General features: G+C 47.4%; 1 protein-coding gene across 13 annotated transcripts in view; it reads left to right on the forward strand.

Annotated features, from left to right (window-relative positions):
* Positions 1-18,770, forward strand: part of ATP11A (ATPase phospholipid transporting 11A) — a 189,648-nt gene that overhangs the window by 84,667 nt on the left and 86,211 nt on the right. For all 13 annotated transcript variants that reach the window (XM_017502400.2, XM_017502338.2, XM_017502281.2 and 10 more), the window contains exon 2: positions 8,547-8,669. In XM_017502400.2, the coding sequence (XP_017357889.1) occupies positions 8,547-8,669 (123 nt within the window). The remainder of the gene's footprint in view (positions 1-8,546; positions 8,670-18,770) is intronic.

The following is an 18,770-nucleotide window of genomic DNA, read 5'->3' on the forward strand; positions in this document are numbered from 1 at the left end:
GCTTTAGCTGAGCAGCTTGGGGCCGCCAGGACGTCCTCCTCTAAAGGGTATAAAGTAGCTGCACTTTGCTCTGCTCTTCCTCACCCATTGCCAGAATTTTTAAAAAGAGGGAGGAGGTGAATACTTTCAAATGACTTATATAAAAATCTGCATTTTAAATTTATTTCTCTAAGAAAAGATTGGTTGGTGCAAATATAGAAAAAATGTTAACTTTTGTGAAATCCGGGTGATTTATTTCCTCACTCCAGTTTTCTGCATGTTTGACTGATTTCATAATGCCCCCTCTGCTTGTGAGCAAGTGCATCTGGAGAAGTGTCTCCCTAGTGAAGAGGGACGTTGGCTGAGCCACGTGTGACCAGGGAGCCCCAGCCCGGAGCCCAGCCCACACCTCCTCCATAGCCCTGGTGCAGGCCGGGCGGGACTCTGTTCACGAAGACCTAGTTTCTGCCCCCAGTTCCAAATTGGGGCCAGCCAGAGACCAGCAAATACGCCCCCCACGCCAGCCCCACAGATGCCAGGCCTCCCAGCTGTGAGCCCCCCGCTACCCCACAGGCCCACAGCTGCCCTCAGAGGCCTCTTCCCTGCACGCCTTCCCGCCTGGCTGGCCGTAGTCCCGGGGCCCGTGGAGGTGGCCACACGCCTTCCCGCCTGGCTGACCGTAGTCCCGGGGCCCGTGGAGGCGGCTGACCTGCAGGCCCTGAGTCTGTGACCGCGACTGCTGCTGTTCCAGTGGCTGTCATTTGTTTCTACGGGGATTCATGTTGACACCTGCGACTCGTCCTAAAGTGAGCCCGTCTGTGTGAGGGCACACCTTGGGGCTGAGCAGCCGGCCACATCCTTCACAGTTCCCCACAGCCCCTCTCCTGTGTCCTGTGTGTGAGCGGAAGTCCAGGGCAGATCCCAGACCCTCCTTCCATCCCCGGGGCTGGGTTCATTGAGCAAATTCCTCCCTGCTTCCTGCTCCGTCCTCTCCCTTGTTCTGCTCCTTCTGCATTTAGTAACAAGGAACTTTGGGTAGGGTCACAGGGCCGGCGAGGCCAGCGCAGTCCCTCAAAACGTAGGCCTCTCTGTGCTGCGTGACACTGAACGCTGCCTAAACCACCTGAATAATCGATCGGGTGTGCGTTGAGTTTGCATGCCACGCTTTGGTGTCACACTCTGTCAAATGGGAAGCAACAGCAGATTCTATTTTATTTATTTATTTTGAGACAGAGTCTCGCTCTGTCACTCAGGCAGGAGTGCAATGGCACAATCTCGGCTCACTGCAACTCCTGCCTCCTGGGTTCAAGCCGTTCTCCCTGCCTCAGCCTCCCGGGTAGCTGGGCTTACAGGTGCACGCCACCACTCCTGCCTGATTTTAGTATTTTTAGTAGAGATGAGGTTTCGCCATGTTGTCCAGGCTGGTCTCAAACTCCTGACCTCAGGTGATCCACCCATGTTGGCCTCCCAAAGTGCTAGAATTACAGGCGTGTGCCACCACAGCAGCTCCTGCGTGGGATTAATGTGGGACTGAATGCTGTGGTGTACACTGAGAGTGTCACATCGTAGATCTTTTGAAATGCTGGGTCTTGCCCCTGGAGCCTTTCTACACCTGGGGTTTACAGCTGGCCCTGCATGCACGCTCCCGTGGCAGCAGCCTCGGGGACGTTCACTCCTTGGGGAATTTTTTCTCAACCACTGGACACGTGTGCTGGGCACCTGTCAGAAAGCCACACTGCCAGAAACCACCGAGCTCAGGCCTGGCACCTATCAGAAAGCTGCACTGCCACACTGCCAGGCACGTGCACAGAGGCTGTGTTTTCAGGCAGGAGTAGATCAATCCCAAATGTCAAAACTCTCTTTAAAAAATAATTAAGGGAAGGAGCCACAGAGAATGCTGCTCGGGTAGCTGCATTGATGCCATCTTTGGTGACCTTTTCTCCGCGGCTCCTGTGCTGTGCGATTACAGCTGCCCTTCTGTGAAGCCCCCTCCTGCTGGAAGGTGGGTGGGCAGGTGGCCAGGACGCTGCACAGTGCTGTGTCCAGAGCACACGTATTAGGAGAAGGGATGTGAGACTTCCTCCCCATGGGCTCCGTGCAGCGGGGACGCCCCGCCCCTCTTCCCCACACACCGCACACCGCGCCTTCTCCTCCAGCTCCAGACATGGAATTCTTCTCGGGGTTCCTCTTGTGGTGCCCTGCATGGAGAGTCCTGGGCCTGGCCCGGAGGGAAGGCGCAGCCCTGGAAGGCACGCTGGGGTCCATCTTCCTGTTTCCCCAGCCCCGTGGCACTCCTCCCTTTTCTTTCTTCCACAGTCTTCTGTGTGAGCTGTGGAAACGAGACAGATGGGCATGCTTAGCATCATACCACACAGGCCTTTTGCAACACTGTCTTTCTTAGTGGCCAGGTGAGCAGCTGATGTGGTGGACAGAAAGCTGGTGAGCCTGTGCGGCCTCCATGTGCCTCTCAGAAGTGGGTGAGGTGTGGTAGGCGAAGGTTTGCTTTGCTGAGCTGCTCCGTGAGAGGAGGTGGTCCGGGTGAGCAGCTTTGAAAGCCCCTGCAAACTCCATCTCCCATGCAGTTACACTGTGTAAGAAATGGCAACAGGGCCAGAACCTTGTAACTTTTCAAAGTTAGACGTAAAACACTGAGGTAGCTGGAAACGTTCCCATTTTAAGCTGAGGAAATTTGGGGTGTGGCAGCATACCTGCAGTCTCAGTGCTTTGGAGGCCAAGCAGGGAGGATTGCTTGAGTCCATGAGTTCAAGGCTATAGTGCACTCTAACTGTGCCTGTGAATGGCTGCCTCAGTGAAGAGCCACGGCGCCCCAGCCTGGACGGCACAGCAATACCCCATCTCTAAAAAAAAAAAAAAAAAAAAAAAAAAAAAAAAAAAAAAAAAAAAAAAAAAAAAAAGCAATTAATTAATTATTTTTTAAAAGTAAACCATTTTTACTTCCTAGGAGATTTTCAGGAAGGGCTTTAGGTCTAAGTTTCTAGAATTTATGTGGAAGACCAAAACAGGGAAGCAGTTCAACATCTGAGAATGACTTGTCCAGCCAGGTGTGGTGGCTCACGCCTGTAATCCCAGCACTTTGGGAGGCCAAGGCAGGCAGATTACCTGAGAAGTTCGAGACCAGCCTGGCCAACATGGTGAAACCCTATCTCTACTAAAAACACAAAATTAGCAGGGCGTGGTGGTGCACGCCTGTAATCCTAGCTACTAGGGGGCTGAGGCAGGAGAATCGCTTGAACCCGGTGGCAGAGGTTGCAGTGAGCCGAGATTGTGCTATTGCACTCCAGCCTGAGTGATGAGAGAAAACTTCATCCCATTAAAAAGAAAAAAAAAAAGAGTGACTTTTTCCTCTAAGGTAGTAAAGAAAATCACTTGAGTCATTGAACCATTAAACCAACGACAAGCTGAAAATCCGAGCAAGTTTGGTGGTGATAGTTGTGCGGATGAGCGATACCATTTGATGCCAACGTTCCTGTTAGCTTTCTAGAATGAGAAAGTGTGGAATAACGATCTCATGTGTGCATCTGAGAACTCAATAATGATCTCAAACCATGCATGCCTTTCATTTGGCAAAAATATTTATCACATTTTTACTGAGGTATAATTCACATGCCGTAAAATGCTCCCTTTTAAAACATGCAATTTGTTGGTTCCAACTGGAAAATGTTTAGAGTGGTGCAACCACCACCCCGCTCCAACCCAGAGCATTTTACCCCCCAGGCAGGAGCCATCAGCAGCTGCCCGCCCCGTGCTCGGCAGCCCCGTCCCTGCGTTTGTGTTTTCTGGGCGTCTCATCAGAGTGGACTCACAGCCCACCGGGCTATTGTGTATTCAGGATACTAAAGCCACTTTTGTAAAATATTTTATCATAACTGGGGTTTTCTACGACTTAGTTATACGTTAGCTTTATTGGGAATAAAATCTTAAACACTCTTTACACCGGGCTCTATTAACTTGAGTCAGTCATATGGCCACAGTGGCGGGCACGATATTGACCAACTCTAATGGGCAGTGTAACTTAGTTAAACTTTCGTTCATTGCTAAAAGTTTGTCACTGCTGTTTCCCGTGGGGGCGTGGCTAAGCAAAGTGTTTTGAGCTGCATGTGTGTGTGCTTGATAACTCGGTCCTCATGTTCTGATAACCTAGAGGGCATTTTCACAGGGCTGTGGCTGCTTGCATGTGTAGTCTCACTGAGAGCTAATAGAAAGGCTAGGAGGAAACCTATGTGTTTATGGGGTGACGATGACCCGTCTAGACATTTTCAGTATCTTGCTTTAAATATTAAGCTATATTAACTTGATAAATGCTTAAATAAATATATAGTGGCAGGCTTATATAGATTTGAAATTTAACTTACTGTATTAGTATAAGTATGTTTTCTGAAGGACGTGGTTTAAGGTATGTGGGGACTAACCACGGGCAGTACTACCCATTGCTGTATGGTGTAATTGTAGGCTAAGTTTTCCAGTTCGCAGGACTTGTATTAGTAAATAATGTTAGTAGTGGGATGTCTCTTCATGGTATCTGCCTCAGAAAACACAATTGTATCACTGGTCATCAGAGAAATGCAAATCAAAACCCCATTGAGATACCATCTCATGCCAGTTAGAATGGCGATCATTAAAAAATCTGGAGACAACAGATGCTGGAGAGGATGTGGAGAAATAGGAACACTTTTACACTGTTGGTGGGAGCGTAAATTAGTTCAACCATTGTGGAAGACAGTGTGGCGATTCCTCAAGGACCTAGAAATAGAAATTCCATTTGACCCAGCAATCTCATTACTGGGTATATATCCAAAGGATTATAAATCGTTCTACTATAAGGACATGTGCACACGAATGTTCATTGCAGCACAGTTTACAATAGCAAAGACCTGGAACCAACCCAAATGCCCATCGATGATAGACTGGACAGGGAAAATGTGGCACATAGACAACATGGAATATTATGTGGCCATCAAAAACGATGAGTTTGTGTCCCTTGTAGGGACATGGATGAACCTGGAAACCATCATTCTCAGCAAACTGACAGAAGAGCAGAAGATCAAACACAGCATGTTCTCACTCATAGGCAGGTGTTGAACAAAGAGAACACATGGACACAGGGAGGGGAGCATTACACACTGGGGTCTGTTGGGGGGAAATAGGGGAGGGACGGTGGGGGTGGGAAGCTGGGGAGAGATAGCAAGGGAGAAATGCCAGATGTAGGTGATGGGGAGGAAGGCAGCAAATCACACTGCCACGTGTGTACCTATGCAACAATCTTGCATGTTCTTCACATGTACCCCAAAACCTAAAATGCAATAAAAAAAATAAATATTAAAAAAATAAAATAAAAAAAGAAAATACGGATTGTGCTTAAGGTTTGGTTGTAGGAGTGGTGGCTTTGCTTCACACGTGGGATATGCTTCCTGGCCCCACGCACACTGGCCTGGGTGTCGGCGCTTCCTTCCTTCCCGTGGCTGATTAACACGCCTCCTTTTGTCTATCCCTTTGTCAGTGGACCTGTGTCTGGAGGCGGCCACTTTTGTCTTTTGTGAACAGCGCAGCTGTGAACCTTATGCCGAATTTTTCCTGCCCTCCAGGCGTCACTCGCGATGGTTCCCTTGGTCAGTTTGAGTCTTCGGGTCCGTCCCATCAGCACGGCATAGATTTTTACTTCAGTCGGGACTTGTGCCGACCAGGGGACATGCCACGTGGCTTTCTCGGTGCAGTTAGGACAGCTGGGTTGCTACCGAGTCGTTAGGAAACCTGCTAATTGACAGAGACAGTCTGGTGCCTGGTTTCAGCTTTGCTCTGCTGATGGAAGCCTCTGGCCGTGGCTGGGACCGCTGGGAGGAGTTGCGTGGGGCTGGCTGAGCGGTGTCACAGGTCCTGCCTGGGAACGAGGAGAAGCAGTCTGGGATCCCTATCCCCCTGCCCTGGAGAGCTTCCTGCCTGCTCATGTCTTTACTCTGAATCCTGAAAACAACTCCATGTGGCGTGACCCGTTTTTTGTTTTGTTTTTTGTTTTGATAGAGTCTGGCTCTGTCATCCAAGCTGGAGTGCAGCGGCACCATCTTGTCCCTGCAGCCCCACCTCCCGGGTTCAAGCAGCTCTCCTCCCTCAGCTTCCCAAGTAGCTGGGACTACAGGTGCCCCCACACTCAGCTAAATTTTGTATTTTTTTTTTTTTTAGTATATGGGGTTTCTCCATGTTGGCTATGCTGGTCTTGAACTCCTGGCCTCAAATGATCAATCTGCTGTGGCCTCCCAAGTGCTGGTATTACAGGTGTGAGCCACCGTGCCCGGCCAAGACCCCGTTTTGTCTGTGCCCCCGTTTATGCACAGCGCAGGTGGCCTTGGGTTCAAGACAGGTGAGGTTCAGGAGTTACACGATTGGGCTCCTGAGTTTGTTTTTGTTGTCACTGTGCAGAGAACCAGAGTCTTGGGGCTGAGAGGACCTTGAAGGTTAGCTCTCCTAATCCTTTCGTGTGGCTGCTGATGACATTTGGCAGAGAAACATGGCGTGATGCAGCCAGTGAGCGGCAGCGCCCGGGTGCCCTGTCCCAGGCGCTGGCAAGTTTGTGACCGTGTCTGCGCCCTCTGGGGGTCCTGTGTGTTGTCGTCTGTGTTGCTTTTGGGCAGTTTAGTCTTAGAATTTGGACCTTTGTGGAGAATACAACACAAAGAGCTCCCTTTGAAGTGCGAACCTGAAGAGACACTTCGGCTTCTGACCTTCCTGATGCCCTGGGTGAGGCCGTCTGAGTGACCTCGTGGCCTCGAGTCCTTTCCTTATCCAGACTGGTGTCTGCCGTGCTGACGAGGCTGGCAGGCAAGGGGGCCGGCGGTGACGGAGCTTCCTGGCATCGGTGTTCAGTTTTGGGCCCCTGGGTCGTGGCCCGTGGGTAAAGCCAGGAACCAGAAAGCAGCCTCAAGGGACTCTCCCGTCCCCATCGCCCAGGGGACACCTGCGAAGTGACATCTCCCACGGGATGTGGCTGTCCTCGAACGTGTATGCACTTCATCTCAAGCGGGTTTTGCTGCTGTGGAGGGTTTAGGAAGTCCCGCCGCATGTAGGCAGGCGATTTATTTTCTGGTGTCATAGCACAGACAAAAATAGTCCTTCCCACTTGTGTCCGTGTAAATGGCACTACACCATAGCACTGTATGTGAGCCGCGTTCAATGTGATTATTTAGTAAGTGTCTGCGCGGCAGTGTGGAGAGTATGGACCGGACTTCCTCAGTTCATCCCGATTGTGCCTCCCTGAGACAGGGTCCCTTTGTGGCTGGCTGGAAGTGGCCCGGAAGCATGGGCTTGCCGTGGCGTAGGCTCACCGTGGCATGGGCTCACCGTGGTGTGGGCACAGCCACACAGCTCCAGGGAAACATTCAGCTTTCAGAGCCAGTGTCTGGGCTCCTGGCCACTCCCAAAATTGAGATGTTGTCTTTGAAGCTTAGAAGAAAGTTTCTAGGATTTTTACTTTTGTATTAAAAGATATCTGTATGGTTTTCTTTTTCTGGTTCACTTATATGCTTATTCGGTGCAACATCCTGGTTGCATGAGAATGAGAAGCATCTGTTTGGCTGTGTTCTGAAAGAAGAAAGGAGCCAGGGACTTTTCTTAGCCTTCATAGGCAGCAGCTTATTCTGAAGCTCTTAGGACGCTTTTAAAGTCCACATCCCTTAGGTTTGTTGGCCTCACCACAAAACAGAGGCGGCAGGGAGGCCCCGTCCCAGAGGAGGAGGGCCTCTTTGTGTGGGGAGGGGCAGCCAGGCTGTTGAATGGCCAGGGCAGTGAGGTGACACTGTGCACCTGGCTTTGAGTCTGGGATGGCAGTTAGTGCCGTTCAAGGGCAAGCAGGAGGTGGAAGAAGGCAGCGTTATTGAAGAGGCCATGTCGCAGCTCTGTGACTGCTCCTGCAGAGCAGGGTGCCCCACAGGCGGGGAGGAGCCGCTCAGGGCAGTGCTGCAGCCATACGTGTACCCACTTCTAATTGCAGGCAGCTTAAGGGGTGGTTTATGCAGAAATTTCTAGGGGAAGAATAGTAATTTCTAGGCAGTTGGGTCATTGCCACGGAAAGGGGGGTGCAGCTCCCGGCTGTTGCCATGGCAATGGTAAACTGACAGGCACATGGGGGCGTGTTGTATGGAAAGCTGCCTCTACCCCAACCCTGTTTTCACTAGTCCTCTATCTGGTCCGGTGTCCAAGCCCCACCCCTAAGGTGGAGTCCCGCCTTCTGCCTCAACTTCATTGTCCCTTCCCTTTTGGAAGCCTTTTGATTTAGCGGTGTGTTCTGTTCTCATGTCACACCCTGTGCTGTTTCCACTGGCAGTCAGCTTTGGTGTTCACTTTGTGGCTGTCACGGGGGCACCACGTCTCCTGGTGCTCACCTGGAGGCCTTGGCCTGGCCCCTGAGGGCTGCATACGACAGGGTGGTGGGGGCCGGGGCGCTGGGACCGGTGTCCCCCCCAGCCCTGAACGAGGCACTCAGCAGCAGGTTTGCTCTGGGGAAAAGCGTTTGCATGTGGGTTCTGAGGCAGCTGCCTGACATTGTTCTCCTTTCCCAGTGTGCAGGAGAAGAGAACTGGGTGGACAGCAGGACCATCTACGTGGGGCACAGGGAGCCACCTCCGGGCGCAGAGGCCTACATCCCACAGAGGTACCCAGACAACAGGATCGTCTCTTCCAAGGTAACTGTCTTGGGTCTGAGGGTCTATGGGTCTCTAGAGCAGCTGCCTGGGGGTGTTAGTGCTTCTCGGTTTCAGAAACCAGCTCTGCTCCTGGCCCTGCTGTCACGGCCACCAGCACCCCCAGCAAGGGTTTCGGATCAGAACCTCACTGAGGGTGCGGGACTTGCCCTCCCGGTGATCGTCCACAGGAGGCTTTCCCCTGGCCAGGCCTCACATCACGGTGTCTCTATTCTCGGGTGACCGTGTCACAGAGGCAGTGCAGGTCTCACGTCCAGGATTCAAACCCTACCCAGCTCCCACTTCTGAGGCGCCTGGCCACGTGCTTGTCGTGGGCCACCCTGGCCAGAGTCTCGGAGCTGGTAGGATGGAAACGATACCAGCCACCCCGGACAGCAAAGCCCGGGGCAGATCTTTGAGCTGGTTCGCGACGTGCAGCCAAGGCAAAGCGCAGGTGACATGAGTGCAGTGCCACAGTCGAAATGAAACGTGTTTCTCTTCGTGGACAGGAGCGTGGATGTGCACTCACATTTCCCACATTCAGAGAGTGACGAGGAAACGGGTTTTAAGAATAGGGTGGAAATTTAGCGGCTGCCATTAAAAGTGGGGCAGACGGTGCTTTCCAGATAGTGCAGAACGCATGAGCCTGTGTTCAGACGCCTCCCTTTAGCTTCATTCTCCTTCAGAATGGACGAGGCTAAACACAGGCACACTCATGGCCGGCTGCACACGTGGACACGTGAGGCAGCCACAGAATTCGCACGTGCATCCTGACATTCTAGATACACTTAATTCACACCGGGTGTCTTGACATGTAAACCCCTGTGGAGACCTGTTCAATTCACACTGAGTGCCCGATGTATAGACCCCTGTGATAGACCTACCTAATCCACACTGGGCATCCTGGAATGTATACCCCTGTGTAGACCTACTTAATTCACACTGGGTGTCCTGACGTGTAGACCCTGTGAAGACCTACTTAATTCACACCAGGTATCCTGACATGTAGACCCCTGTGATAGACACACTTATCCTGACCTATAGACCCTGTGTAGACCTACTTAATTCACACCAGGTGTCCTGATGTATAGACCCCTGTGATGGACCTACTTAATTCACATTGGGTGTCCTGACGTGTAGACCTGTGTAGATCTACTTAATTCACACCAGGTATCCTGATGTGTAGACCCCTGTGCTAAATCTACTTAATTCACATTGAGTGTCCTGATGTATAGACTCTGTGAAAACCTACTTAATTCACATCCAGGCATCCTGATGTGTAGACCCCTGTGCTAAATCTACTTAATTCACATCAGGTGTCCTGACATGTAGACCCTGTGTAGACCTACTTAATTCACATTGAGTGTCCTGATGTGTAGACTCTGTGAAAACCTACTTAATTCACATCCAGGCATCCTGACGTGTAGACCCCTGTGCTAAATCTACTTAATTCACACTCAAGCGTCCTGGCATACAGATTCCTTTGGTTATTATTTATGTGCTCTCAAGAGTTGCACATTTTTAAGAATATTTTACAACAGAAAAGATCACCTTTTCAAAGCCTTTTTATGGAATTATTTAATTTGTAACTGTGGATTACAAAAAATTTTAATAGCTTTAATCTGTAGAAACAGGACATATAAATGCTCAAAAACAAAGTCCAATCAGATGAATGTTGTGGGTGTTTTCCCAGTCATGATTCATGGAAGAAGTGTACTGATGAGAAGTCACATCCAAAACGCTGTCTCTGCAGTGGTAAGGTCTGTAAAGTTATCACGTCAACGCAGTCTCAGGCAGAGCTCACTGAAGATGGTTTCCAAGCTAATATGCACTTCACCCACCCTCGAGGCCCACACGAATCCTAGATGTGCTCCTTTGAACTCAGCTTTCACAGCACAAAGGCACAGGGAAGCAGGAAGCACCCAGTGTCAACATGTGGTGCCCCTGTGGATCGTAGGGCAGGATTCCGGGACACAGGTGATGGGCGCTTGGAGCCGTGGCTCCCCAACTGCGCAGTGTTGCCCATCCGAGCCGGATGGGGGCCATGAAGGCATCACCCAGCCCACGCCCCCCCACCCCCCAGGAGCTGGCTTCTCCCTTCTTAGGGCAGACTTGCCCGACAGCCACACACGCCTGGTTCTCCCTGCAGATGTGGAGGGTGCTGTGTGGGGCCACAGGGAGGAAGCCAGCAGCAGTGGCAGAGCTTGATTGAGGCGCCAGAGGAGGGTCCCGGTCTACCTGGCGGGGGCTGGGGGGGGGCTGGCAGGAAGCTGAGGGCGGTTTTGGAGGAGATAACAGAACACGGCAATTTCTGCCTGCCACTCCTGACTCCTCTGCTGTATCATTCAAGTTCTGTCATTTTCCTAGTGTCCGCTTCGACGTCCCTGCAGACAGTGGCCCTGGTGGCTTCGTGCTGCCCACCCTGCTCCCTGGCTCTGCGCTACCCTCTCCCCCACTCGGCTGGGCCCTTCCTCTCCACTGCTGCCGGTGGAACTGGAGCCCTGTGAAGCCGCTTCAGTTTCCGATCCAGGAAGTCCTGCGCTGAGTAGGTTGTCAGGATGGGTTTTGTGGGCTGATTGCTGGTTTCCAGGGCCTTTTCAGAGCTGTAAGGGTTTTTCCTACCAGGAAGCCCTCGAGCAGGAACTCACAGAGGGGGGTCAACAGGCTCTCAGGAGCGGCATGAGCGCAGGTGGAGGGCCCTTGGGGCCAGGAGAGCACTCGGACGCCTTTCATCTCAGCCTCCGAGGACCAAGGGGGCCTTTGCTCTCACACACTCCCACGAGTTGGCCAGTCTTCGCTCTTCACAGAGGTGGGGTAAGCGGCCTAGTCTCCGTTTCAAGTGGATGAGGTTGTGTAATTTCAAGGGAAAATGCCGTCCGGCGTAACCTCTTTTGCTGATGACACCCAGGAAGGAGAGGCCCTCAGAAAGGGTGCGGTCTGGAATCTGGGCAGGTAGCTGGCCTGACGGTGACCTTGATCCAGATAAACCGAAGTGGAATTCTCGAGCCTGGAGTTGAGGACTCATAACTGTTTTCGTGTAACAGCTCAGGATGTGTGAAAAAATGCTGTCTAGTTTGTAAAACATAAGTTTACAACTGATTTTGGAGAATACATTTGTGGTGATGTATCTATGTTTTCCTGAGGTGGGGGAGAAAATGATTTCTACCTTAAAAAAATGCTAGTAGTTAAGACTTTTTAAGTGCCACAGAAGCTTGTTCTCTGCAAGTTTGCTTTTATGAAATCAAAGAATGTGAAAGGCTTTTTCATGGAAGAAGACGTCATAGGGGATGACAGTGCCAGTGGAATTACTTTTAAGTTCTCATCTGTTTGGTGGAAGTGCAGTTACCGGTGATCAGTGATTGACAGAGTTCTGTTTCCTCCTTGGGGGAGAGACTTTGGGCAGTGTCAAAACCCAAAACGACAGCCCAGTGCGCCCCATTCCCTGCTTTCTGCACTGTGCAGAGCTCCCCCAGGCCTGCACCCCCCACACGGGGAATCCTGAACTCCAGAGCTCCCCCAGGCCTCCCTGCGCCCCCCGCATGGGAAATCCTGAACTCCAGAGCTCCCCCAGGCATGCCTGCCATCCCCATGGGGAGATTCCTGAACTCTAGAAAGTGATGGGTTGCCTCATACCTCCTTTTCCAAATTTGTACTTCGGGCACAGAATTCACATGGTTCCCAGCTTTGCCCTCAGGAGGCTACAGAATTAAATCTTGGCCTAGCCTATACTGTCCCTCCATGCCTTCAAGAAAGCAGAGTCCTTCTGGTAATTGGGTAGGAAAAATGCCCTCTGCAATTCGTAGGTATAGCCAGTGTTTTCAGGACTTATATTTGTATGAATGATTTCCATGTTTATTACATCATACAAGCTCTAAAACAACGCTGTGCACCCACCAATACTGATTATTCCCAGCGTATTCATGAAGAAGCCGTGGCTTAGAGCTCAGTCATGTGCCTGAGGCCACAGAAGAGGATAGGCTAATCTGTAGTCCCTGTAGGCTGGAGTGCAGTGGTGTGATCCTGGCGCACTGCAACCTCCACCTCCCAGGTTCAAGTTATTCTTCTGCCTCAGCCTCCCGAGTAGCTGGAACTACAGGCGCACACCACCACACCCAGCTAATTTTTCTATTTAGAGTAGAGGTGGGGTTTCAAGGCTGGCCTTGAACTCCTGACCTCAGGTGGTCCGCACACCTCGGCCTCCCAAAGTGCTGTGATTACAGGTGTGAGCCACTGCTGCTGTCCAGGAGCACTTCTCTTAGCCCCTCTGGGTGCTCGTGCATTTCCGGTGTCATTGATCCACCGTACTGGCATAATTTTCTGTGTTTTGCATCCCCGCTGCCCAACCTTAAATGAAAGACCCCAGCTCCGTGTGAATGGTTTGCTGTCCGAAGCAGATAGGCGTCCGGTGTCCCCATCATTTTCAGGACTGTCAGGTGGGCCCTGCAGTGCTGGAGCCATTTCAGCTAAACACTAGCTGAGGCTTCAGACAGCTAGCAGGTGCTCCTGCGGGCACCCAGGCTGCTGGCAGAGGACAGTGCCCGGGTTTGTCTCGGGGCCAGGTGAGGCCGTGCTCTTTCCTATCTACACACCACACTGCGGGCGAGTAACACAAACCAGAGACTGGCAGAGGTTGCAGTGAGCCAAGATCACACCACTGCACTCCAGCCTGGGCAACAAGAGTGAAAACTCCATCTGAAAAAAAAAAAAAAAAAAAGTGAAGCATCTATGCATAATGGAAAAACCAAAAGAAGGGGGAAAGAAGGAACAGAAGAAACATCTTCAGTAAAAGTGGCTATTTCCAAAATTAATGACAGATGGCAAACCACAGATCCAGGAAGCTCAGAGATAAATACAAAAGCAAAATAAATTTTTAAAAAGGGTACACCTAGACATATCACGTTTAAATTGCAGAAAATTAGACTCAGAAGAAATCTTGAAAGAAGTCAGAGGAAAAGAACATTTTACCTACTGAGAAACAAGGGTAAGAATTACATCAAATTTCTTGCCAGAAACCATCTAAGGAAGAAAAGAATAATGTGAAAAATTTAAAGTGTTAAGAAGGCCACCAGACCAGAATTGTCTATCTCATAAAATTATCCTTCATACATGCAGGAGAAATAAAGACTTTCTCAGAAAAGCAAACATTGAGGAAATTCATCACCAATAGACCACCCTTGCAAGAAATGTTAAAAGAAGTTCTTCAGGAAGAAGGAAAATTATATAGGTCAGAAATTCAGGTCTTAAAAGAACAAAGCGTCAAAGTGTGAGTTATTCGTGCTATTGTAACAGAATACCACAGACTGGTTAATTTGTAGAGAAGAGACATTTCTTTCCCCACAGTTCTGGAGGCTGGGAAGTCCAAGACCAAGGCACTGGCAGGTCTGGTGTCTGGTGAGGGACGAGTCTCTGTTTCCAGCATGGCTCCTTGAGCACTGCATCCTCTGGAGGGGAGGAAGGCTGTGTCCTTATGTGGCAGAAGGTGAAAGGGCAAAGGGGCAAACTCCCTCTGCCAGGCCCTTTTATACAGTCACCTAATCAGACTCATGAGGGAGGGGCCCACATAGCCAAGTCACCTCTTAAAAGTCCCACATCCTGGGACTATGATGAGTTGTCTCACTGGCAACACCTAAATTTTGGAAGGGACACATTCAAACCATAGCAAGAAGGAATAAGGGAAAGTCGTACAATTAAATATTTTGCTTTTGTTTTGTTTTGTTTTGTTTTGTTTTGTTTTGTTTTAGAGACGTGGTCTCACCATGTTGCACAGGCTGGTTTAGAGCTTCTGGGCTCAAGTGATGCACCTCCTCAGCCTCCTGAAGTGCTAGGATTACAACCACAACACCCAGCCTTCATTTTGTGTTCTTAATTGGTCTAACAGAGAGTACTTTATTCAGAATGCTAGTACTTGTTCAGTGATGATTGCACTGGGATAAATGAATGTATGACAGCAGAAGAGGGAATTGGGCGTGCCCTTGCCGGGAATCTGGGTTACATGAGAGTGGACGCAGATGAGCTGTACATGTGTATTGCAAATTCTAGCGCAACCACTAAGTAATTAAAAAAAAATAAGTATAGTTGATATTCTAAGACAGGAGAGAAAATTGTCACATAGAATGTTTGATTAAAACCCAAGAAGGCAGGAAAAGAATAGAAGTCACAAAAGAAACAAAGACTATGAAGAAAGGAGTAAAAGTCAGTTACAAACATGGTAAATATTAACCCAGCTATAGTAATAATCCCTCTAAGTGTGGACTGTCTAAATTCACCAGATAAAGACAGAAACTGTCAAAATAGGAAAAACAAACCTCACCATATTGTGTGCAAGAAAGCCACTTTAAATATAAAAATACAGGTCTAAGGGACAGAGGAAGAGCTTCCATGCTGCTGTTACTCAAGGGGACACAAGATTAGGTCTATTAACTTCAGACAAAGCAGACTGCAGAACAAGAGAAGTTACCAGGGATAAAGGGGGCATTGCATCACAACAAAGGACAGTTCTCCAAGACAACAAAACAATTCTTAATGTCTCTGTAACAACAGCAGGTCAAAATATGTGAGGCAGAAATGGATAGAACTGGAAAGAGAAAGAAAATCCACTTTCATAGTTGGAGACTTCATCACCTCTCTTTACAGGCAGAAAATCAGCAAGGCCACTGTTAAACACAACAGCACCATCAATCCCTTGGACCTAGTGGACATTTGTAAAATACTTCATTCAACAATAGCAGACCCCACATTCTTCTCAAGTTCACAGGGAACATTTGCCATGACAGATCACATTCTGGGCCATAAAATACACCTTAGTGCATTCTCAAAAAATAGAAGTCATACCAAGTATTCTTTCAGACCACAGTAGAATTAAACTAGAAATAAATAAATAACAAAATTAACTGGAGAATCCCAAAATATTTGGAGAGTGAACAAAACACTACTAAATAACACATAAATCAAAGAAGTCTCAAGATATATAAAAATATTTTAAGCTAAACAAAAATTTAAATATAACTTATCAAATCTTGTGGAATGCAGGAAAAGCAGTGCTTAGAGGGAAATTTATAGTATTGACTACATAGATTAGAAAAGAAGAAAGATCCAAAATTAATAATCTTCAACTTTAGGAAACTAAAAAAAAAAAAGAAGAAGAATGAATAAACATTAGAGCAGAAATTAATGAAATTGAAAACAGGAAATCAGAGAAAATTTTAAAAATCATAAGCTAGTTCTTTGAAAAAAATCAGTAAAATCAATGAAGCTCTAGCCAGGCTAAACAAGGGAAAAAGAAAAGAGACACAAATTCCAAACATCAGAAATAAAAGAGTGGCATCACGACTGGTAGCATGGCTAATAAAAAGATTAAAAGGAATATTATGAACAGCCCTACACCCATAAACTTGATAAGATTGACCAGTTTTTTGAAAAGCACTCTACCAAAATTCAAACAAGGAGCAAGGTAATCTGGGTGAGTCAACATCAATTAAAGAAATGGAATCAATAATTAATAATCTTCCAAAATGGAAAGCACAAGTCCCAAATGTTTTCACTGATGAATTCTACCAAACATTTCAGGAAAAAAAAAAAAAATCAATTCTCTACAATCTCTTCCAGATAATGGAAGCAGAAGGAACACTTTCTAATTCATTCTATTAGGCCAGCATTACACTAAAACCAAAACCAGAAAAAGATATTACCAGAAAGGCAATATCACAGACCAGTATTTCTCATGAACATAGAAGCAACAATTCTGAATGAATTATTAGCAAATCAAATTCAATGTATAAAAAGAATTATACACCACGACCAAGTGGGATTTATCCTAGGTATGCAAGGCTGATCCAACATTTCAAAATCAACTAATATAACACATAATATTTACAGGCTAAAGAAGAAAACTCACATTATTATATCAATAGGTGCAGAAAAAGCATTTGACAAAATTCAGTACCCACTCATGTATTGCAGCAAACTAAGAATGGGGGGAATTTCCTCAGCTTCATAAAGAACATTTCCAAAAAGCCCTATAGCTACCGTCATACTTAATGGTGAAAAAGTAGATGATTTCACCCTAAGATTGGAAAAAAGGCAAGGAATCCCTCATCACTGTTCCTTTTCAACATTGTGCTGGAAATCCTGGCTAATACGGTAAGAGTAGAAATGGGAATAAAGGCATACAAATTGGGAAGGAAGAGATAAGAACTGGTTCATGAGTGATATGATTGCCTATGTAGAAAATCCCGAAGAACCAACAATGACAAAAAAAACTTCTGGATGTTAGAGGCGATGATAGTATGGTTGCAGGATTCAAAAATTAATCACTTCCCTATATGCCGGCAATGAACAATTGGAGTTTGAAATTTAAAACTCAACACTATTTACATTTATCCCCCCACCCACCAAATTACATAGATATAAATCTAACAAGATATGTACAAGATCTAGATGAGGAAAACTACAAAGCTGCAATGAAAGAAATCAAAGAAGATTTGAGTCAATGGAGAGATGCTCCATGTTCATGGATGGGAAAACTCCATGTTTTTAACATGTCAGATCTTCCCAACTTGACCTATAGACTCAATACAATCTAATCAAATTCCCAGCAAGTTACTTTGTAGATATCAACAAACTGATTCTACATTTAAATGGAAAGGCAAAAGACCCAGACTAGCCTCACAATATTGAAGAACCAAGTTAGAGAACTGATACTTGCCAACTTTAAGACTTACTGTAAAACTGCAGTAATCAAGGCAGTGTGGTATTGCTGAAAGAATTGACAAATAGATCAATGAAAGATCGTAGAGTGCCTGGGAGTAGATCCACCCAGTAAATTCACCCAGATAGTCAACCCATCTTTGACAGAGGAACAAAGGCAATTCAGGGCAGACCGAAAAGCACTATTTCTTTTCAACAAAGAGTGCTAGAAAAACTGGACATACAAAAATCCCCAGCAACAGTGACTCCAGACAGTGAGCATACACCATTCAAGAAAATTAACTCTGAAAGCTTTGTCTCTTGGGGTAAAAAAAGAAAAAAGAGGAAAAAAAGAAAAAGAAGAAAATTAACTCGAGATGAGTCATAGACCTAAATGTAAAATGCATAATAATGAAACTCATAGAAATGTAGCAGAAAGTCTAGGTGACCTTGGGTTTGGCAGCAGGGTTTTGGATATAACACCAAAAACACTGTTCATGAAAGAAAAATTGGTAAGTTGGACTTCACGAAGATTAAAAACTTATGCTTTACAAACTACAGTTAAGAGAATGACAATACGAGCCACTGCCTGGGAGAAGAGATTTGCAGAACACATCTCTGATAAAAACCTGGTGTCAGACAACACATGGAAAATAATGGTGTTTGGATGGGTAGGGCGGGATGAGTTAGGGACGACCTGGAAAGTTAGTTTCTTTTCTAAAATTCCAGAGACTCTCGTGGAGCACGCCTGGCCCTTTTATTACAGTCAGCCTGAGAAGGAAACTGAAAATGTGGCCATAGTTGTCATGAACGAGGGGAACCACTTTTTATCCTCATTCAGGAGCTTTATTATGAAAGGTGAAATCACTTTGTAAATGCGAATTAGAATAGAAAATGGAAATTCCTTATATAATCTCTAAGCCATTGGAAACTTGAGGCAAAGAAGTTTTAAAACAAAAGACACACATGGATTTCCTCTGAAATATTTGTAAACACCAAATTCAGAACATGATGGATGGTTTACGACCGTACCAGGCTTTAGCTGTTACGTTGAATTGTAAATAACTTATGTCCATGAGCCTGGAATTAAAGAATTTGACAACTACTTCTGGCTTCCCAGAGCCAGAACCCACCTCGAAATGGGATTTTGAAATGCGCACCATTGAAGATACACACAGATGGCAGAGGCCACTGCACAGGCTGTGAGAGCTTGTTTAGGTTTCGGTAGACTGTCTTCATTACCGCGTAAAACATGTCAGATGAAATTTTAGAAACGATTTCCAAACTCAGCGAAGGTTCATGACATCCGGGATGTTGTTGTTTTCAACACAGAGGTTGAGTGAAACTGCTAGAGAAGGAAAATGAGAAGTGTGGAGAGAAGAGGCTGTGGTGGCTGGGCACCCCCCCTCCTTCCTCCCC

Source organism: Cebus imitator, unplaced genomic scaffold (assembly GCF_001604975.1).
Source record: "Cebus imitator isolate Cc_AM_T3 unplaced genomic scaffold, Cebus_imitator-1.0 Scaffold14, whole genome shotgun sequence".
Lineage (NCBI taxonomy): Eukaryota > Metazoa > Chordata > Mammalia > Primates > Cebidae > Cebus > Cebus imitator.